This window comes from Micromys minutus (genome assembly GCF_963924665.1).
Source record: "Micromys minutus genome assembly, chromosome: 16".
NCBI lineage: Eukaryota > Metazoa > Chordata > Mammalia > Rodentia > Muridae > Micromys > Micromys minutus.
In genome coordinates this window covers 42,019,647-42,037,634 of record NC_137985.1, presented here as the reverse complement: position 1 = coordinate 42,037,634, position 17,988 = coordinate 42,019,647, and the positions used below count along the sequence as shown (strand labels likewise).

At 43.9% G+C, this 17,988-nt stretch overlaps 1 protein-coding gene across 4 annotated transcripts in view; it reads left to right on the top strand.

Annotated features, from left to right (window-relative positions):
- The window catches only part of DIXDC1 (DIX domain containing 1), a gene marked incomplete at its 5' end in the record, with an annotated part of 67,843 nt that extends 52,954 nt beyond the window's left edge, over positions 1-14,889 (top strand). For all 4 annotated transcript variants that reach the window (XM_080930174.1, XM_080930175.1, XM_080930173.1 and 1 more), the window contains 3 exons: positions 11,352-11,457; positions 12,779-12,887; positions 14,163-14,889. In XM_080930174.1, coding sequence (XP_080786300.1) covers positions 11,352-11,457; positions 12,779-12,887; positions 14,163-14,243 — 296 coding nt within the window. In that variant the 3' untranslated portion in view covers positions 14,244-14,889. The remainder of the gene's footprint in view (positions 1-11,351; positions 11,458-12,778; positions 12,888-14,162) is intronic.
- Positions 14,890-17,988: the final 3,099 nt, after the last annotated feature.

Sequence of the window (17,988 nt, the reverse complement as noted above, 5' to 3'; positions counted from 1 at the left end):
CACACACTGTCCCTTGCCTGGGAAATCTAAAGTCCCAGATCTGTCTTCCTGCCCAGCCGTTAAATTGCTACTTTATTTCACCAATCAAAGCCAACTAGGGGCAGGCAGGGACCCTCAGCTTCTTACAAGCAGACATGCTGGTCTCACAAAATTTTGGGAGTCAGAGTACACAAATAGCTTTAGAACCAATTCACAACAACCCCCCACTTTCTCTTCTATCTGGTTCAGTGTATCTTGGCCTTATGTTGAAATCTTTGATCCACTTGGACTTGAGTTTTATGCAGGGAAATAAACATGGATCTATTTTGATTCTTTTACATGCAAACATACAGTTTGACCAGCACCATTTGTTGAAGATGCTGTCATTTTTCTAGTGTGTATTTCTGGCTTCTTTATCAACAATCAGATGTCCGTAGGAGTGTGGCTTGACACCTAGGTCTTCAGTTCGATTCCAGTGATCACTGTGTCTGTTTTAGTGCCAATTGGACATTTTGTTATTTCCACACTTCCAGCTTCTGGGTAAACATTTTTTTAGTCAGCGTTTCACTTTAATGATTCTTTTTTTCTTAAGCAAACTAGAGTCACATTAGCCCTAGGATTATGAACACTATGACATCACCACCATCAGCCATTTGGGGGAGGCTGCTGACATGGGCTGAACTATCTGGAGACTATGCACTTTCAAAACATTCATGCTGAATAAACCATAAAGCACTAGGCCACTCTAGTCTCATACAGAACACACAAAAAGTGTCTGATTTCCTAGGGGCTCAGAGCACAAATTTTTTGCAGATTTTCTTTAACATGTTTGAGGGTGCGGGCCATTCATTTAAGGCCTGCTGAATGTTTACACCACCTAGCGGCATGCTTAGGAGGTAAGTTTGAACCAGTTCCTGTGCGCTCATTTTCCTCAGGTTGGTTCACCCTGGTTGGACTGCTGCTCCACCTTGCCCTTCTCTCACCAAAGTAGCCATTTTGAATCTTGGTTCAGTAATGTTTGAATTTTCTTCTCCTTCTTTTTTTAAAATCTTACCCAGGCCCAATTTAAAGAATCCAAACAATTTAGATGAAGATCAAATAAAGCAGACTAGGGCCATTATTTTTGTGCGTGTAATTTAATTTTCCTTTCTCCCTTTCTGATGTATGCACAATTTTTATTAAATTTTTATTTGTATTTTATGTGTATGAGTTGTTTTGCCTGCATGTGCAACTGTGTTCCACTTGGTGACCAGTGCTAGGGGAAGCTGGGAGGCTTCCAGTTCCAGTCCCCTTCCCCCCTTCCCCCCCCCACTGGAGTTACATTTGTGAGCCACCTTGTGGGTGTTGGGAATTGAACCTGGGTCCTCTAGCAGAAGAGCTTTTTCAAAACCATACAAAAGCTGAGCACAGTAGTTCCTGCTTCCTCCTGGCACTTGGGAGCTTGAAGCAGGGAGACTGCAAATCTGAGAGCAGTCATGGCAAGACTGTCTCAACAACAAAATCCCAAAACAAAATGAGAAAAAAAAAAATCAAACCAACTGAACAAGCAAAAAATTCAGTGTGTTTCAAAGGACTCCTGGAAAAAAGATTCCTCAGCTAATTTCTGGAACTAAAATCATTGGTTTCTCTCCCCGCAGCATCGTTATCTTGCTTAGGGAAATGCTACAGTCAGAAATTTGAGAACACAATTTGCTCTACAAGAATTTTTACATTTCTTACTTGTGCAAATATTTTAAGGGTTTTACTCTGTAATCTGTTTTTTATCTGTTTTGTTTTTAGAAACAGAGTCTCATGTAAACCAGGCTAACTTCAAACAACTAGCTAGGGATGACCTTGACCTCCTGATGACCTTGACCTCCTGATCCCACTTTCATTTCCCATGTGCTAGGACTAGAGGTGTATATGGAGACCTGTGGAGACCCGGCTGGCATCAAACTTAAGTGATCTTCATATGTCTGCCTCCTACATGCTGGGGTTAAAGACCTCCTGCCATGCATATGTATATATATAGTATTTAAATGATTAGGCTATATTTACGGTTGCTTATATCTGAATGTTAACCCAGAATTCTATGTAAATGGGTTTTAATATGCTCTATTAGTTATTAATAGGACCCAGCCAACCCCCCAATACTCAAGGCAGAGCCCTATGAATATTTTAAACCAGCTGTAGCACAGTTACTCGGTGAATTGCCCCTATTTTTCTATATGCTAGACTGTTCATTCCCAGCTGTGCTCCTCTAGCACTTGCTGGTTGAGTCTTGTCTCCGTTATTTCTGCTCCATCAGCCGGTCCTCAGGGTCCACGTCTCCTGGCCATGTGTTCCTGGTCCACCCAGCCTCAAGGCAGCCTCCTCTTCCCTCTCCTTCTTTTCTCTCTGTCCTCATGGTCCTCACTCGTGACACTCAGCCTGGTAACTGAAGACCTGCCTACCTCTATTCTCCCCAGTAACTGTCTGTAGCCACTTTTATTTAGCCAGTAGTCTTAAATTTGGGAGCAAAGTTTATACAACAAAGACTGGTATAATGGGAATTCTGGGAGCAACCAGGTCTGGGGGCAACCAGGTCTTGGGGGCAGTATTCAGCATTTCAATACACAGCAGCACCAGACCAGTCACTACCACTTGAGTGACAGCATCCTCACAAACAGGCCAGCGTGTCCCTCAGCTTATCAGATCTAAGGACCTGTGTAACTCTGGAAGCCCTTTAACTATGGCATCTTTGCATCAGACGTCCTGACAGGTCTAGGCTCACTCTCTGTTTCCTTTTAAACCTTAACATGTACTATTATTGTGTGTGTTGGCATGCCCACGTGCCACAGTGCATGTGGCGTATGTAGAAGCTCAAGGACACCTTGCAGGAGTCAGTTCTCCCCTTCTACCCTGTGGGTTCTGAGAGCCAAACTGAACCTTGCAGCAAGCAGTCTTTCCTCCTCACGTTTCTCCATCCCTGCCTTTGCTTTCCTCCTCCCATGGACCAGCCCGTCTAGTCGATCCTCACTTCTACTCCATTACTCTCACTGTTGGGCTGCAGGTGACATTCTTGCTGTCTAGTCAAGTGGTTGCATCTCAAGCCTCGCCTTCCATTGCCTTTGCAAACAGCATCTAACGTTTCTGAACAGTCTGAGGAATCATTCCCCACTGTCAGTTCCAGGACAGAGAAGCCATGTCCCGGTGATGGGATGGCACACTGAGCATCCTACACCACAACTGCGCAGAGTGCCCTGTCGCGCCAGCGATGTTAGGTTGTACAGGTGTGGACCACAACAAGGTGGATCTGGTGCAGTCTGCTGAGCGAGAGTCCTCAGCTTGCCTTACGGTTAGCTTACGTTCTCTGAATGCTGATTCTGAGTCATCCCCTCCCCTCCACATGTCCCACGATGCCATCTGAGGCCTAGGCAGTCTCAGTGTCTTGCAGGATCCTTCCATTGCACGTGGCTTCAGGCATTCTTGTGTGTGGATTACTTTTAGTTCATTCTCATCCCAACGCTTTCCTGAGCTTCAAGGGCATGTATTCGAATGCCAATGAGATGGGTCCTCTTTGTAAGGTCAAAAGCACTTGGAATTCCTCAAACCGAATGTGAGCTAATCGAGCAGGAAAACAGAGACTATATAATCAGACAGATGTGACCAGAAGTACAGTCTCGGGGTAGCAACCCCACGGTGTATGGCTACAGACAAGAACGTTAATTAATGGCGCTGCAGCTAAGTTTCTTCCTTGTCTAACAGTTAGTCTTGGAAGATCTGGGCATTAAATGAGACTTCCCCTGAAAATCATACAGGATATGGGGCACACAAGTGTGAGCTTGGGGCACCAGGTCTGTTCTGGCTGTGCCCCGGCCAAATTCCTTTCCTGTCAGTGACTCCTGAGGCGAAACAGTGATTTCAGTGTTTTTGAAATTTATTTTTATTTAATTGTTTGTGTGTGTGTCTATACATACTACATGTGTGTGGGTGCCTGCAGAGGTCTGAATAGGGCTTCAGAGCCCCTGTAGCAAGAGTTTCAAAGGGCTCTGTACCACCTGGGTGCTGGGCACTGAACTGGTATATGCTCTTAAGTGCTGAGGTATCTCTCATGCCCTGTATATCAGATTTAAAGTGACACAGTAAATTTGTGGGATAAAATTGAGAGTTTATTTATTAAACCTATATATGTAGTCATTTGAGTTAGGTCAAGCGGCTATAACATGAGATCCTTATCAGGTACCCTATATGTGTTTAAAAGGTCAGTACAACTTCTAGAAAAAGAGAAATATACTTTAGGACGTGCTAATGAATTTCTAGATATGGCATCAAAAGCATGTGTGGCTGAAGAAAAAATGGAGCAGCTGTTACAGGAACAACAGGACATTATGTAGTCAGTAAGAAGAGCTGTGCCTCTAATCCTAGCATTCAGGAGGCTGAGACCAGATCATTACAGGCTTTGCAGCCAGCTTCATTATACATGGTGACTTCCAGGTCAATGAGAGCTATAAAGAAACATGTTTGTTAGAAAGGAAAAAGACGATCTGTAGAATAAAGAAAACATTTGTGAATTCATTTATCTGGGCCTAGGATCCAGAATATATGAATCCAAGAGCCAAAGACAGTAGAATAAAAAAGAAAAGAAAAGAAAAGAAAAAAAAAGACAAAGGCCTCAAGTAAATGTTTTTTTTCTAAAGATACAAGTATGTAAATAAACAATAAAATATATTAGCCATTAGAAACTGCAAATGAAAACCACAGTGAAGGTCTAGAGAGATGGCTCAGTAGCTGAGAGAGCTTCCTGCTCTTCCAGAGAGAGGGCTGATTTCAGTCCCAGCACCCACACCAGATAGCTCATAATCACCTGCAACTCCAGCTTTAAAGGGTCCAGTGCCCTTTTCTTGCCTCTGCACATGCACATATTCCAATAGATAGAGATAGAGACACATGGTTAAGAATAAAATAAATCCTTTAAAATAAAGGAGAACTCTACAGTGAGGGTGTATGGTGTAGCTTAGTGGTGGAAAGAGTACTTAGCGAATGGCAAGGCCCTGCATTTAATCCCTCGCTCAAAAGACACAACTAAAACCCCACTGTGACACACCACTGCATTTCTTCTAGATGGTTCCAGGAAAATGGAGAGTAACAAGTGTTGAGAAAAGGCATGGAGAAACTGGAACTCTTCTGGTTGTTGTGAGGTTGTAAAATGAGCAAACCAGTCACCAGGGGCTAAACACAGAATTACCACGGTACGTGATGTGTACAGACTCCCAGAGAACTAACACAGGTGTCTGCCAACTTACCAGTCATAGGCAAGTGTGAAAAGATGCAAACAGTGCAATATTATCCAGCTACAGGAAGGACTAAAGGACCGACACACACTTGAAATGAATGAACTTGGACTGGCAAGATGGCTCCGCGGTTAGGAGCACTGGTTGTTCTTCCCAACGCCCTGAGTTCAACTACCAGAAACCACATGGTGGCTCATAACCATCTGTAATTGGATCTGACGCCCTCTTCTGGTGTGTCTAAAGAGAGCAACAGTGTATTTATACAAATAAAGTAAATCTTAAAAAAGAATGAAAGAAAATATTTAAAATAAACAAATAAAGTGAATGAACTCTGAAAACACATTATGCTAAGTTCAAGATACCGGTCCTAAAAGGCTAGTTCACTTGGTCAAGGGCCTGCCCTACAAGTGTGAGGACCTGAGTTCAAATCCCCAGCGTTCATGTAAAAAGTTGGGTATGGTCGCACATATCTGTGATCTTAGTATCAAGAAGGCAGGGATAGGTGGGATCACTGGCGTGCTCTGGCCAACTCTCCTCACCCAATCTATGAGCTCCAGGTTCAGTGAGAGACCCTGCCTCAAGTAAGGGGAGACATAATTAAGGAAGTCATCTGACTTACCCTTGGCTTTTACACACACATGCACACACACATACACATGCACTACAATGTGAAAAAATATCTTTAAAAAAAAAACCAAAAGGACATATATTACATTTGTACATTTATATGCAATGTCCCGAACAAGCAAAATATTAGAGAGAAAGAGGGTTGGGTTAGATGCATGCCAGGATCTAGAAAGAAGGAGAAATGGCCTTTTTAATGTGTGTATGTATATTTGTGTGTCGTGTATATGGGCACACATGTATCACAGTGTAAATTCTGGGGATCAGTTTGCTCGAGTCGCCAGGCTTGAGAGCACCTTCACCCACTAGGCCATCTTACTGGCCATGAGAATGGCCACCGTTGCAGTTCAGGTTTCTTGGGAGATGAGGACAGTGTCCAAGGCTAGGTAGTGGTGAGTGCTTGCATGGTATTGTGGACGTACGAACTGTCACTAAAGCGCACACTTTAGAATGGTTAAACTGGTGCATTTTACCATACATAAATTTTGTCTCAATTCTCTTTTTAAAGATTTAGTTATCTTATTTATGACTGCACTGTAGCTGTTTTTCAGAAACACCAGTAGAAGGTATTGGATCCCATTACAAATGGTTGTGAGCCACCATATGGTTGCTGGGAATTGAACTTGGGACCTCTGGAAGAGCAGTCAATGCTCTTAACCACTGAGCCATCTCTCCAACCCCTCTGTCTCAATTCTTAAAATGTGATTTTTTTTTTAAGACTATAATCCTGGCTTCTGCCTAGAGTATAGAAAGCTGGATAGAACCGTGCACATTAACAGCAAGACAAAGATGGTTAATTTAAAACGTCCCAAATTTTTAACACACCTGAGAGATAAGACAGCCTGGAACATAAGCTTGTAGCTGCAGAGAGTGAAAGGGGATACTAGCAGCAGCTTGTGTGTGGTGAAGCTGGGAAGGATGATAGTCCACCATGCCATGGATAAAAAGAATTTTTCAAGATTTTCCTTCATTGACAAAGGCTAAGCAGAGAACCCTGGGTGCTAAGGGCATAGGAGTTTACAAGAAGCAGACACTTTCTACAGACTTCTATTCTGTGCATGAAAGTGTAGCGACAGAATCAGAAAACTTCCCTGTTGGTGCAGGCCCAGAGGACAGGAACACTTCTACTACAAAGCTCAAAGTTTGTCCCTTGTGGAGCAAAAAAAACCACTGGAAAGCCAGGCAGTGGCAGTGTGCGCCTTTAATTCTAGCATCCGAGAGGCAGCTGGCCTTAGCAACCAAAGGCCCAACCTCAGCTAAGTTGCTATTGCTGCTCCTGTGCTGGCAGAAGACACAGTACACCATGGCCAGAGATGTGATTTCCCCCTCATCCATCTCTGAGACAAAGTAAAACTACTGTGTTCAAATTCATGATCTTCCTGCCCCAGCTCTTGAGAACTGGGATCATCCACGGCCTTAACACTCGATGTCTGACACTCACATATAATTATGGGGGCCGGTGTGATGACACACACCCTTAGTCCCAGAGCTCCGGGGACAGAGACAGGCTGATCCCTGAGCTCAAGGCCAGCCTGGTCTACAGAGCAAGTTCCAGGACAGCTAGTGCTACACAGTGAGACCCTATCATGAAAAGAACAAACAAACAAAACCAAATCAAATTGTTAGGCCTACACATAGGAAAGAACTAACTTCTTCAAGTTGTCCTGTGACCTCTCAGGGTTGTGATCACTGTTCTCATTGCTTCCCCCACGCAAAAACCAATCAAGACATTCCAGAAAGCAAGAAAAGAAAAAGCCAGTGCCAAGAACCAGACTAGTCAACAGAGCCAAAATCAAGTGTGACAAGTATGTTGAGACCAGGAATTATGAATAAATAACAGATCGATGTGTTTATTTTTGTGATGAAAACGTGCCGATAAGGACTTTTAGTAATGAGACAGAAATTATAACGAATAAAATTTAAAAGGTTAAAAATAAAAGTGCAGAATAGTGCGGAATGGTTCCCAACACAGCTTCAGTAGACTCAACACAGCCACCGAAGCATCCACACACTTCAAAATATGGTGATAGAAATTAGCAATATTTAAACATGAAGAGACAAACGGGCCAGGAAAGAAGCCCAGCCAGAGCAGAGTGAAAAACGACATCAGATGAAGATGTGAGCCGTTGGAATCACTGGAGAAGAATAGTATAGAAACTAGTTTTGAATAGTGAAACCTGTTGCCACTCGCACTGTGTTGTAATGCCACTATGGAAGCTGAGGCAGGAGGATGATGAGTTTGAAGCCAACCTGGGATACATAGCTAGTTTGTGGCCAGCATAATAGTAATTAAGAGAAACCTAGTTTGGTGGAAAAGCACAACTCTGGAGGAAAACAAAAAATTAGGCTAACAATGTAGCTCATTGCTCAGAATGCTCGAGGTCATGGATCCCTGTCTATGAGAGAGGGGGGAGGGAGGGAGAGAGGGAGAGAGGGAGGGAGGGAGGGAGAGAGAAAGAGAGAGAGAGAGAGAGAGAGAGAGAGAGAGAGGAGGGAGGGAGGGAGAGAGAGAGGAGGGAGGGAGGGAAAGAGAGAGAGAGAGGAGGGAGGGAGGGAAAGAGAGAGAGAGAGGAGGGAGGGAGGGAGAGAAGGAGGAGGAGGAGGAGGGAGCAAGAGAAGGAAGAGGGAGGGAGAGAGGGAGAGAGAAGGAGGAGGGAGGGAGGGAGAGAGAGAAAGAAGGAGGAGGAGGAGGGAGAGAGGGGGGGGGGAGGGAGAGAGAGGAGGGAGGGAGGGAGGGAGGGAAGGAGAGAGAGAGAGGAGGGAGGGAGGGAGGGAGGGAGAGAGAGAGAAGGAGGAGGAGGAGGAGGAGGGAGAGAGAAGGAAGAAGGAGGGAGAGAGGGAGAGAGAGAGAGAGGAGGGAGGGAAGGAGAGAGAGAGAGAGAAGGAGGAGGAGGAGGAGGGAGCAAAAGAAGGAAGAAGGAGGGAGGAAGGGAGGGAGGGAGAGGGGAGAGGCAGAGACAGAGAACACATTTGTTCACATCTTTTGCTTCTTAATGTGTATAGGTGGTTTAACTACATACATGTCTCTATTCCACATGTGTGCCCATTGCCCATGGAGATCAGAAGAGGGCATTGGAATCCCTGGAGCTAGAGTTAACAGGCAGCAGCCACATGGGTGCTGGGAACCAAACCTGGGTTCTCTGCAAGAGCAGTAAGTGCTCTTATCCACTGACCCATCCCTGCAGACACTGATCAGTGCCTCCTACTGCCAGCCACACCCACCAGGGGCAGCTGGAGTGTAGTAGAGATCCAAAAGCAACGGAAGAACAGGACAGCCCTTAGGCAGACTTTCGAGGGGAAGTGTCTGGAGAGCTCAGAGAAGCTTCTGGGTTTAGCAGCTCAGAAGGCTTCTAAGTGAGATATAAAGCCAAAACTTAGGAGTTGGATCCTAGTGCCTCACCCTCCTTTGGGACCGGAACGTGATAGGAATCTAGTGGTTAAAGAAAGGTTCTAGAAGGATTATAGGACATGGCTGATCCCCCTCACAGGGGAAGCTCTTTTGAGTACTGTCCATGATACTGAAGAACGAAGTCTAACATGCCTAAAATGGGAATGACATCAGGCATTTTTTAAAGGGTCTCACTCTGTAGCCCTGACTGGTCTAGAACTTGCTGTATAGACCAGGCCTCTCAGAAGTGCACCTGCCTCTGCCTGCCCAGTGCTGGGATTAAAAGAGTATGCTACCAAGCCCAGAAATATTTAGCTTTTAAGTTTAGGCTTATGGTTCATTTGAGAGTCATTTTTCTGTACAGTATGAGGCCTGGTGTATGACTCAGTTTTATTCTTTTTTCATGGGTCTTTAGTCCTCTCGTGCTGTTTTGTTGTTGTTATGACAAGATCTCACTGTGGAGCCCTGGAGGCTTGACCTCACAGAGCTCTACCTCTTTCTGCCTCCCAAGTGCTGGGATTAAAACTGTGCACCACTGTGTCCAACTCTTTAGTTTTTAAGATTTCTTTTTCTGCACTTGTATAAACTGTACTTGCAGTGACTCTGGGGACCAGAAGAGGGCATCAGAACCCCGGAACAGGACCATGTTGGTTATGGAAACCCAGGTCTCTTGCAAGAGACTGAGCCACCTCCAGTTTCCCAATTCTAATTTTTAAGACATATTTCCTGGCGCTTTATTAGATTTTAAGGCATTTATAAATTCAAAATCTCATATATTTTCATATACACAGAGAAGCTTAATAACAAGAGTCCATTTGTCAAAGTAATAATGATCAAAATAACAAAGTCCAAGATTCCTTTGCTGTGAAGGTGTTTGGGGTTTGGCATGCGCCCATTTCCTAGAATTCCACGTGCCTCCTCTTTCCCCTCCTCTTCCTTCTTCCTCTTCTCTCGTCCTTCTCTGACAGCTGTTGACTGTAAGGCGTGGTTTAGAAGGTGAGGGTGGCAGTGCTCAGAGTGCCAGAAAGCATGGTGAAATCATACATGTGTTTGCTCTGTCTGGTCTGATCTCGCCTCACCAATTACTGTTTGGTGACTGGATGGTTGCTACCAGAGCCAACTATGTCATCCAGTGTTTTAGGATCTGGCATACTGGCTCAGTGTGTAAAGGCACTTACTGCCAGGGCCAACCGTTTTAGTCCTTGATCCAATGGGCTGGGAGGAGAGAACTGACTCCTAAACTCTGTCCACTGATGTTCACACACTCCCACACTAAAAGAAATGTAAAGCTAGGTGTGGTGGCCTCCATTTTTTTAAAGATTGTATTTACTAATTTTAAGTACATGAGTACACTGTAGCTGTCTTCAGACAGACCAGAAGAGGGCATCAGATCTCATTACAGATGGTTGTGAGCCACCATGTGGTTGCTGGAAATTGAACTCGGGACCTCTGGAAGAGCAGACAGTGCTCTTAACCACTGAGCCAAACCTCCAGCTCGGTGACCTACATTTTTAATTCCAGCACTCAGGAGGCAGAGTTAGGCAGATAGATCTCTGTGAGTTCAAGGTCATTTAAGTGTTTCTCGTGAGTTCTAAGCCAGACAGGGTTGCATAGTGAGACCCCTGTCTCAAAACAACAACAAATCCAACCACAGCACAGGACCAAACCTTTGTAGACTGATGTACAGGCACGTTTCCCCCCATTATTCTTTCTTTTTTACAAATCAAGTAAATATTCTTCTTACTCCAGAATCTGAATGTGGGCAGTTTGCAGGTCCTGCTGGGTGTCTACTGAGTCCCCTGAAATCCTGCCAGGCGACGTTCTCTGACCCCTTGACCTTTAGCCACAGTGCTGTCAGAGCAAGTGGTGTTCCTCCTGCAGAAATCCCTGGACTGAATGAGAAATGGGGCTCCACGATGATGCTCATGCGCAAGGCACCTCTTGTCCTCGTGACGATCATGAGCCATGCTCTGGGGACATGGTGCTTTGGCAAGGCCGGTGACCTCGGGAAGCTTCAGCCTCCTAAGACATTTTTGAGTAAACGAAGGGAGAACAGTTTGGATGGAATCGGATGTTCTAAATGTTGTAACTCTTGTCTCTTCTTGCAGCGTTGCCCCACTCCCAGAGCTCCCCGACCGTCAGCAGCACCTGCACTAAAGTGCTCTACTTCACCGACCGCTCACTCACGCCCTTCATGGTCAATATACCAAAGAGGTGAGACGTCCATGTCATTATCTCTGTGTAAAAACCAAACAGAACAGAAGCAGAGCCTTCAGTAATGGCCGATGAGCAGCTGAAGGTGTCTGAACTGGTATGGAGACCAGAGCCTAAGATGATGCTTCAGGCTTGGCAGGTTTGTTCTTGTCCTTTTGAGACAAAGTATACTATGTATCTTGGTCCATCTTGAACTCTCTATGTAGACCAGGTTGGCCTTCCTCCAGCCAATTGAGCTCCTCCTGCCTAGCCTCTGAGTGCTGAGGATAAAGCCACACCCAACAACCAATGGCATTATAATGGATAAGCAGGCACAGGAATAATAATTGTATTTTGTTTTGAGTTTTTGTTTTGTTTTAGTTTTTTGAGACAGGGTCTCACTGTGTAGCTCTGGGTGGCCAGCACTTACCAGTTTGGTCTTGAACTCACAGAGATCCACCTGCCCCTGCCTCCCAAGTGCTGAGATTAAAGGCGTGTACCACCACACACAGGCCCACAGGAAAAATAATTGTGCTTCTTGTTCTGATTGTTATACAAGCTTGGAAAAACTTTTTTTTTTTAAGATTTCTTTATTCATTATATAAGTACACCGTAGCTGTCTTCAGACACACAAGAAGGGGGCATCAGATCTCATTACTGATGTGAGCCCTTATGTGGTTGCTGGGATTTGATCTCAGGTCTTCTGGAAGAGCAGTCAGTGTTCTTAACCACATCTCTTCAATCCCAAAACTTGTTCTTCTAAGTATTCAAATTCAAAATAGTTCCTTCTGGTAGCCATGACCTCTGGCCTGACCTCCTGGGCACTACTCTTGGGTGTTTACTGTAAGAATTGATGTGGAAAATGTCCCAGTTCATCTCTGTACAGTTCCTCCCAGTGAACAGATACTGCAAGGAGGGCGGTGGGGGAGCTCAGTGATAGTGTGCTTGCCTCGTATTGCTTAAGGCTTTAGGTTTATGAATCAAATAAACCCTGATGAACTACCAAGAGAGGTTTCTCTTCTCATGTCAGGTGAGAAACTGAGAAAACTTAATAATGTTAATTGTTGCTTAATGAATTTTATTTTGAATACCTTATTTTTCGGTTAAAAGCAGCAGTGAATTTGAGGTCTTGATCACCTGATGTGTAATGCCATGCTCATTCCTAGTGTTGATTGGTTACCCAACCTCTATTTTAGGGATCTCTTGGTCATCAGGGGCCATGACCCTGTATTGAAGCCTTGCTGTTTCTGCCTGTTGACTTTGGTTGGGGCCTGGATTTAAAGCTAACACACCACCTTCCAGCCTATTGATTAACAATTCTGGTCCACTCTCTTTATTACAGGTTGGGGGAGGTGACACTGAAGGACTTTAAAGCAGCTATTGATCGAGAAGGGAACCACCGGTACCACTTCAAAGCACTGGATCCCGAGTTCGGCACTGTCAAAGAAGAGGTACAGAATCCAGGAGCAGGTTGGGAGTATTATTGGTCACTCCTGAATCAGCTCCCAGAAGTACCTGAGTCCCTATCTTAGTCAGTGTTCTATTGCTGTGTAGAGACACCATGACTGAGGCAACTCTTATAAAAGAAAGCATTTACCTGGGGCTGGCTTGCAGTATCATCATGGTGGGAAGTGTGACAGTGACAGACATGGTGCAGGAGAAGGAGCTGAGAGTTCTACTGATTGGTACAACTGGAGTAAAATTGTTCTGAACTTGCAGGCAGCCACCCCCAACAAGGCCACACCTCCTAATCTGTCCCAAGTAGTGCCACTCTCTGATGTATTAGCATTCCAACATATGAGTTTATGGGGAGCATTCTTTTTTTAAAAAAATATTTATTTTATGTATATGAGTGCATTGTAGCTATCTTCAGATACACCAGAAGAGGGCATCAGATCTCATTACAGATGGTTGTGAGCTACCATGTGGTTGCTGGGATTTGAACTCAGGACCTCTGGAAGAGCAGTCAGTGCTCTTAACTCCTGAGCCACCTCTCCAGCCCAGGGGAGCATTCTTATTCAAATCAACATTCAACTCTCTGGCCCCCATAGACTTGTAACCATATACTAATGCAAAAATGCATTCAGTCCAACTTCAAAAGTCCACAGTCTGGCACGGTCTTAACACTTTAAAATTAAGGTCCAAAGTTCAAAGTCTTTTTGGAGATTCAAGGTGATCTCTTAACATAACCCCCTGTAAAGTCAGAACCAAAAAGGAGATCATATACCTCCAACAAACAGTGGCACCTGACATGCATTTCCCTTGCAAAGGAGAGGAAAGGGAGCACAGTGAGGAAATGCTGGAAAAGCAAGACCAAAACCAGCTGGGCAAGCTCCATCGTCTGCATCTCCATGTCTGATGTCAAAGCACTCTTCACATCTCCAACTTCTTTCAGCTTTGGACTGCAGCATACTTCTTTCCCTTGTGCTAATCCTAGCCCTGCCCCCTTGTGTGTCAGGAACAACTTGTGGAGTGAGGAGGTGATTTTCTTTCCACCATGTGGGTCCTGTTGTTGAATTTAGGTCATGTGACAGTGCCTTTAGCCTTAGCCTTCTCACAGCCCTTAGGCCTCTTTTACCAGTAGTATAGTTTCTGTCTTCTGACCCAACCTGGTCTGGAACTCATAGCTATTTCCCTGTCTCAGCCTGATGGGTTCTCCAATGACAAGCAGACACCACATATTGGGCTGCATTTTTCCATTATGGCTTTTTTTTTTTTTAAACTAGGTTTTCCATGATGATGATCCCATCCCTGGATGGGAGGGGAAAATTGTAGCCTGGGTTGAAGAAGACCATAGAGAGAATTAACTGGACCCTGGACACTCCCTGGCTGCTTCTCTCAGGAAACAGGACTAACACCAGAGTATGCTGAGAAGTTTCTAATTCATGCTGCCAAAAGGAAGCTTCTTCAAGTATGATGGTCACGGGCCAGTCCTGTTTGTGTGCCTGGCATATCTGGTACTTCAAATCTCTGTCCAAAACGCAGAGCATGGGTTCATCTGGAGCTCCTTGCCCATTGGATCAGTGTTTTCTTGTACTCTGAGGAGATCAAACCAAAGGCCTTAACCACCAGAGGATGACCCCTCTCTCGGAGGGGTGCGGCTGCTATGATCTGGAACCTGGAGTGGACGCATCACTCTCAAGTGTTGGCCTTGACGGTTGCAGCAACCAGAGTCCCAGCATTTGTACTCAAGACAAGGCAGAGGTACCAACTGTGCTACTTTTTTGCAGAGACTGCAAACCAGGAGTGACTTGTGAGGTGGTACCAAAGATGAAAGCCCAAATGCTTAACTTGACTGGACGTGAATGATGCTGACTTGACTGGGTGGGGGAGGGTCGCTCATTTTGTGCTCTACTGCGCCAAAACCGCCAAAACTGCAATTAAGACTTTGGGCTGCCTCTTCTGTTCTTAACTGGCTCTGCAGCTTGTCCTTAGCCCGCTGAGGGCATTTTTCACATACTGTTGGTTTTCTCTGGGGACTCTTTAACTTTAGAGCCATTTCTTTTTCTCCAGATAAACTTTGTGTTTGAAAAGAATGAGAGAAGAGGCTCCTTAAGAATCCAGGAGGATGCAGAAAGGTGCTTCTACCCACTTTCCTGGACTCGAACCTACGACATCGCCTTTACAGGGAGACAGACCATTAATTTGTATTTGTGACTTGAGCACAGAGCACGACTTACTGGCCTGCCTCTCCCTTTACGGCTGGCATTATTTTCTATTACACATTTAGCTTGGGCTGTTCCCTTAGGGGACAGTGGAACCCTTGGGCATGGAGCGTGAGTGAGTTGTGAATGGCAGGGTTGATTCAAGGTGAAGTTATTTCTTATTGCAACATTGTCAAGTATAAAGCTGAAGAGTTCAGCTCCCAGAGCTTACTCACTAACCTGTTTTCTCATCATTCATCACCAACACCATTCGCCCGTCAGCCATAGTTATCTAAGGTCCCTCAGAGCAGTCTGCAACTGCACTGTACACTGCCAAACTCAAGAGTGGGACAGATGGCTCACAGAATTCTGGGACCACCTGTCTCCGTGTCTCCCATTTCTAGCCATTTGAACAGAATGCTCTTTGGAACTCTGAGATAAAGTCTTATTGTTTTATATAGACATGTCTTTAAAAAGAGTCCATGTTTGAGAATTGTTTTGTACTCCTTTGCTTCTGTCTGAGAACCATGTCTATTTTTATAACTTGAGTGGCTTCTGTGTAATCTCACATTCCCTATACTCTATCCATTTTCTACAATACCCAGTAGCTTTTCTACCGTCTCTTCCTACTGCCTCTTGTGGTTCAGAACAAGCTTTGTTTTGTTCCAAGTGTACTGATGGCAGTAAGTTCTGTCCAATTCTCTGTGCTTTTACTGGTGGAGATCTTTTTTATTTTATTTTTTCTAGTTGATTGCTCTTCTAAAAGACATGAGATCAAAAAGACCTGATGCCTTCCATGTACTGGTCTTCTTTTGAAGAACAATGTTTCATCAGCTGTAACTAGGAAAGTTCAGGAAAGTCAGCCATAAGCAAGGACAACTCATTGTGAAAGCCAACAGAAGAAAAATGTCATTTTCCAAGTCAACTGGAGGAGTTAAAAAAAGTCCATGAATCACCAATTTCTCTGTTGCATGAACTTTAATGTTTTACTGTTTGACAGCATGAAAGTGATCAGGCTAAACTTCAATACTGTATTCTGGATACAATTTACCTTGAATGTCTCTTCTTAAATAAGATTTCCCTTGTCTGTTTTCTTTCAGCAGTCTTAACATTATGTAAAATTAACTTTTCAGCAAAAATTAAATCAGAGAAAAAACTTCAAGCCCTCTACATCGTGTTTTATTTTTTCTCAGTTTTGGAAAAGGACCCGCATGGCCTCAGTGCCTAAACACACTGCAGAGGTGAAATCGCAGGGAGAATGGAGTTCATTAGTCTGATGTACCATAAGTAAAATGGCATCTCTACTGGAGGATGTATTTCATTAGTTCCTGTACACAATGGGCCAGGGATCCTCATTCCAGTCCATAATTCTGGAGTCTTCAGAGCAGGAGCAAGCATAAATTCATTCCCTTTTGAATAATCTCCCATTTGTCTAAACTCAAGGACAGCAGTTCTCTACCTGTAGGTTGTGACCTCTTGGGGATCAAACAACCCTTCCCCAGGGGCTACCTAAGATCACTGGAAAACAGATATTTACATTATGATTTATAACCGTAGAAAAATTAGCCTATGGTTGGGGATCACAACAAGAACTGTTTTAAAGGGTCACAACATTAGGAAGGTTGAGAACCACTGCTCCAGGAGAACTTGCGGCTTGAAACTATTGTTTCCTAGTGATGCTGGCATGGGATAGTCCATCTTACCATTGCTGACATCCTCTTTCCTTGGGGGAAAACTAGCCTCTCAACCCTTTAATCCCTGCACTGGGGAGGCAGAGGCAGGGGGATCTCTTTGAGTTTAAGGCTAGCCTGGTCTACTTGGTAAGTTCCATGATAGCCAGAACTACATAGTGAGACTCTGCCTTGAAAACAACAAAAAACAAAAACGAAAGCCAAAACAAATATACTTGTGTAGAAATGTTCCTACATAGACACCTATATACACATAAGTAAAAATCGCAAAACTAAATCTTAAAAATCACCTCAAGTGTTAATTTAGTTGAATTATTTAAAAACTGAAGAGTATATTATCTTCTTGCTCAATTCCCTAAATCAGTTGGAACACTTTACAGTTTGCACCTACAGCTTCTGCCTGGTGATAGATACATGCCTGTAATCCCAACACTTGGGAGGCTGAGGCAGGAGGAGTACCAGGTTAATGCCGATCTGGCCTATAATGAGATCTGTGTCTGGGTTAAATAGAAGTATGGGTTAGACACATTTGGCAACTGCACTGTTCCTTTTGGACTGAGTTTTCAGCTCTTCTGACTGGGACAACTAAATTATGTAAAGATCTTTCTATTCTACATCCAACTTAAGAATACTCAGTTACTGAAAAGCATACCAGTTAAAATTAAATTTTTCATTTTTACTTGTAAGTATCATGATCAAGCACACGTATTTGTCAAACTTAAGAGGTATTGCTTGCTTAAAATACATATGTGTAAAGTTCTATTTTCCTAGAAACATGGATGTTTGTAACCATTGCTTTCAGAGATTCTTACCATGTATTCTGTTTTACAATGTTTTCATAGACTGTTATACCAGAGGTTTCCGATTATAAAAGTAATAACTCGTTTTAACTGCCTATATGTACCAGAATTGTGAACACGTCAAAACTAAACACACACACTATGAATAAAATGGAGTTTGCAAATTAAATCCACTTCATCATTTTCATTTATATCTCGTAACTGAGAACAGCCAGTAAAGCCATTTACACTTAGTGAAGGTAAATTTCCTCAAGTGATCTCCCTGGTAGCATGTTTGCTCATTATCAGGAGGGTGGAGATAAGGATTGTTTTATTGCTAGAGATATTTTACTGTAGGCATTTCTAATGTAAGCACATGATAGAACCTTAAGATGGATTACTAGAAGAAAGGATTAGCTAACTTTGCAACTCTTTTGA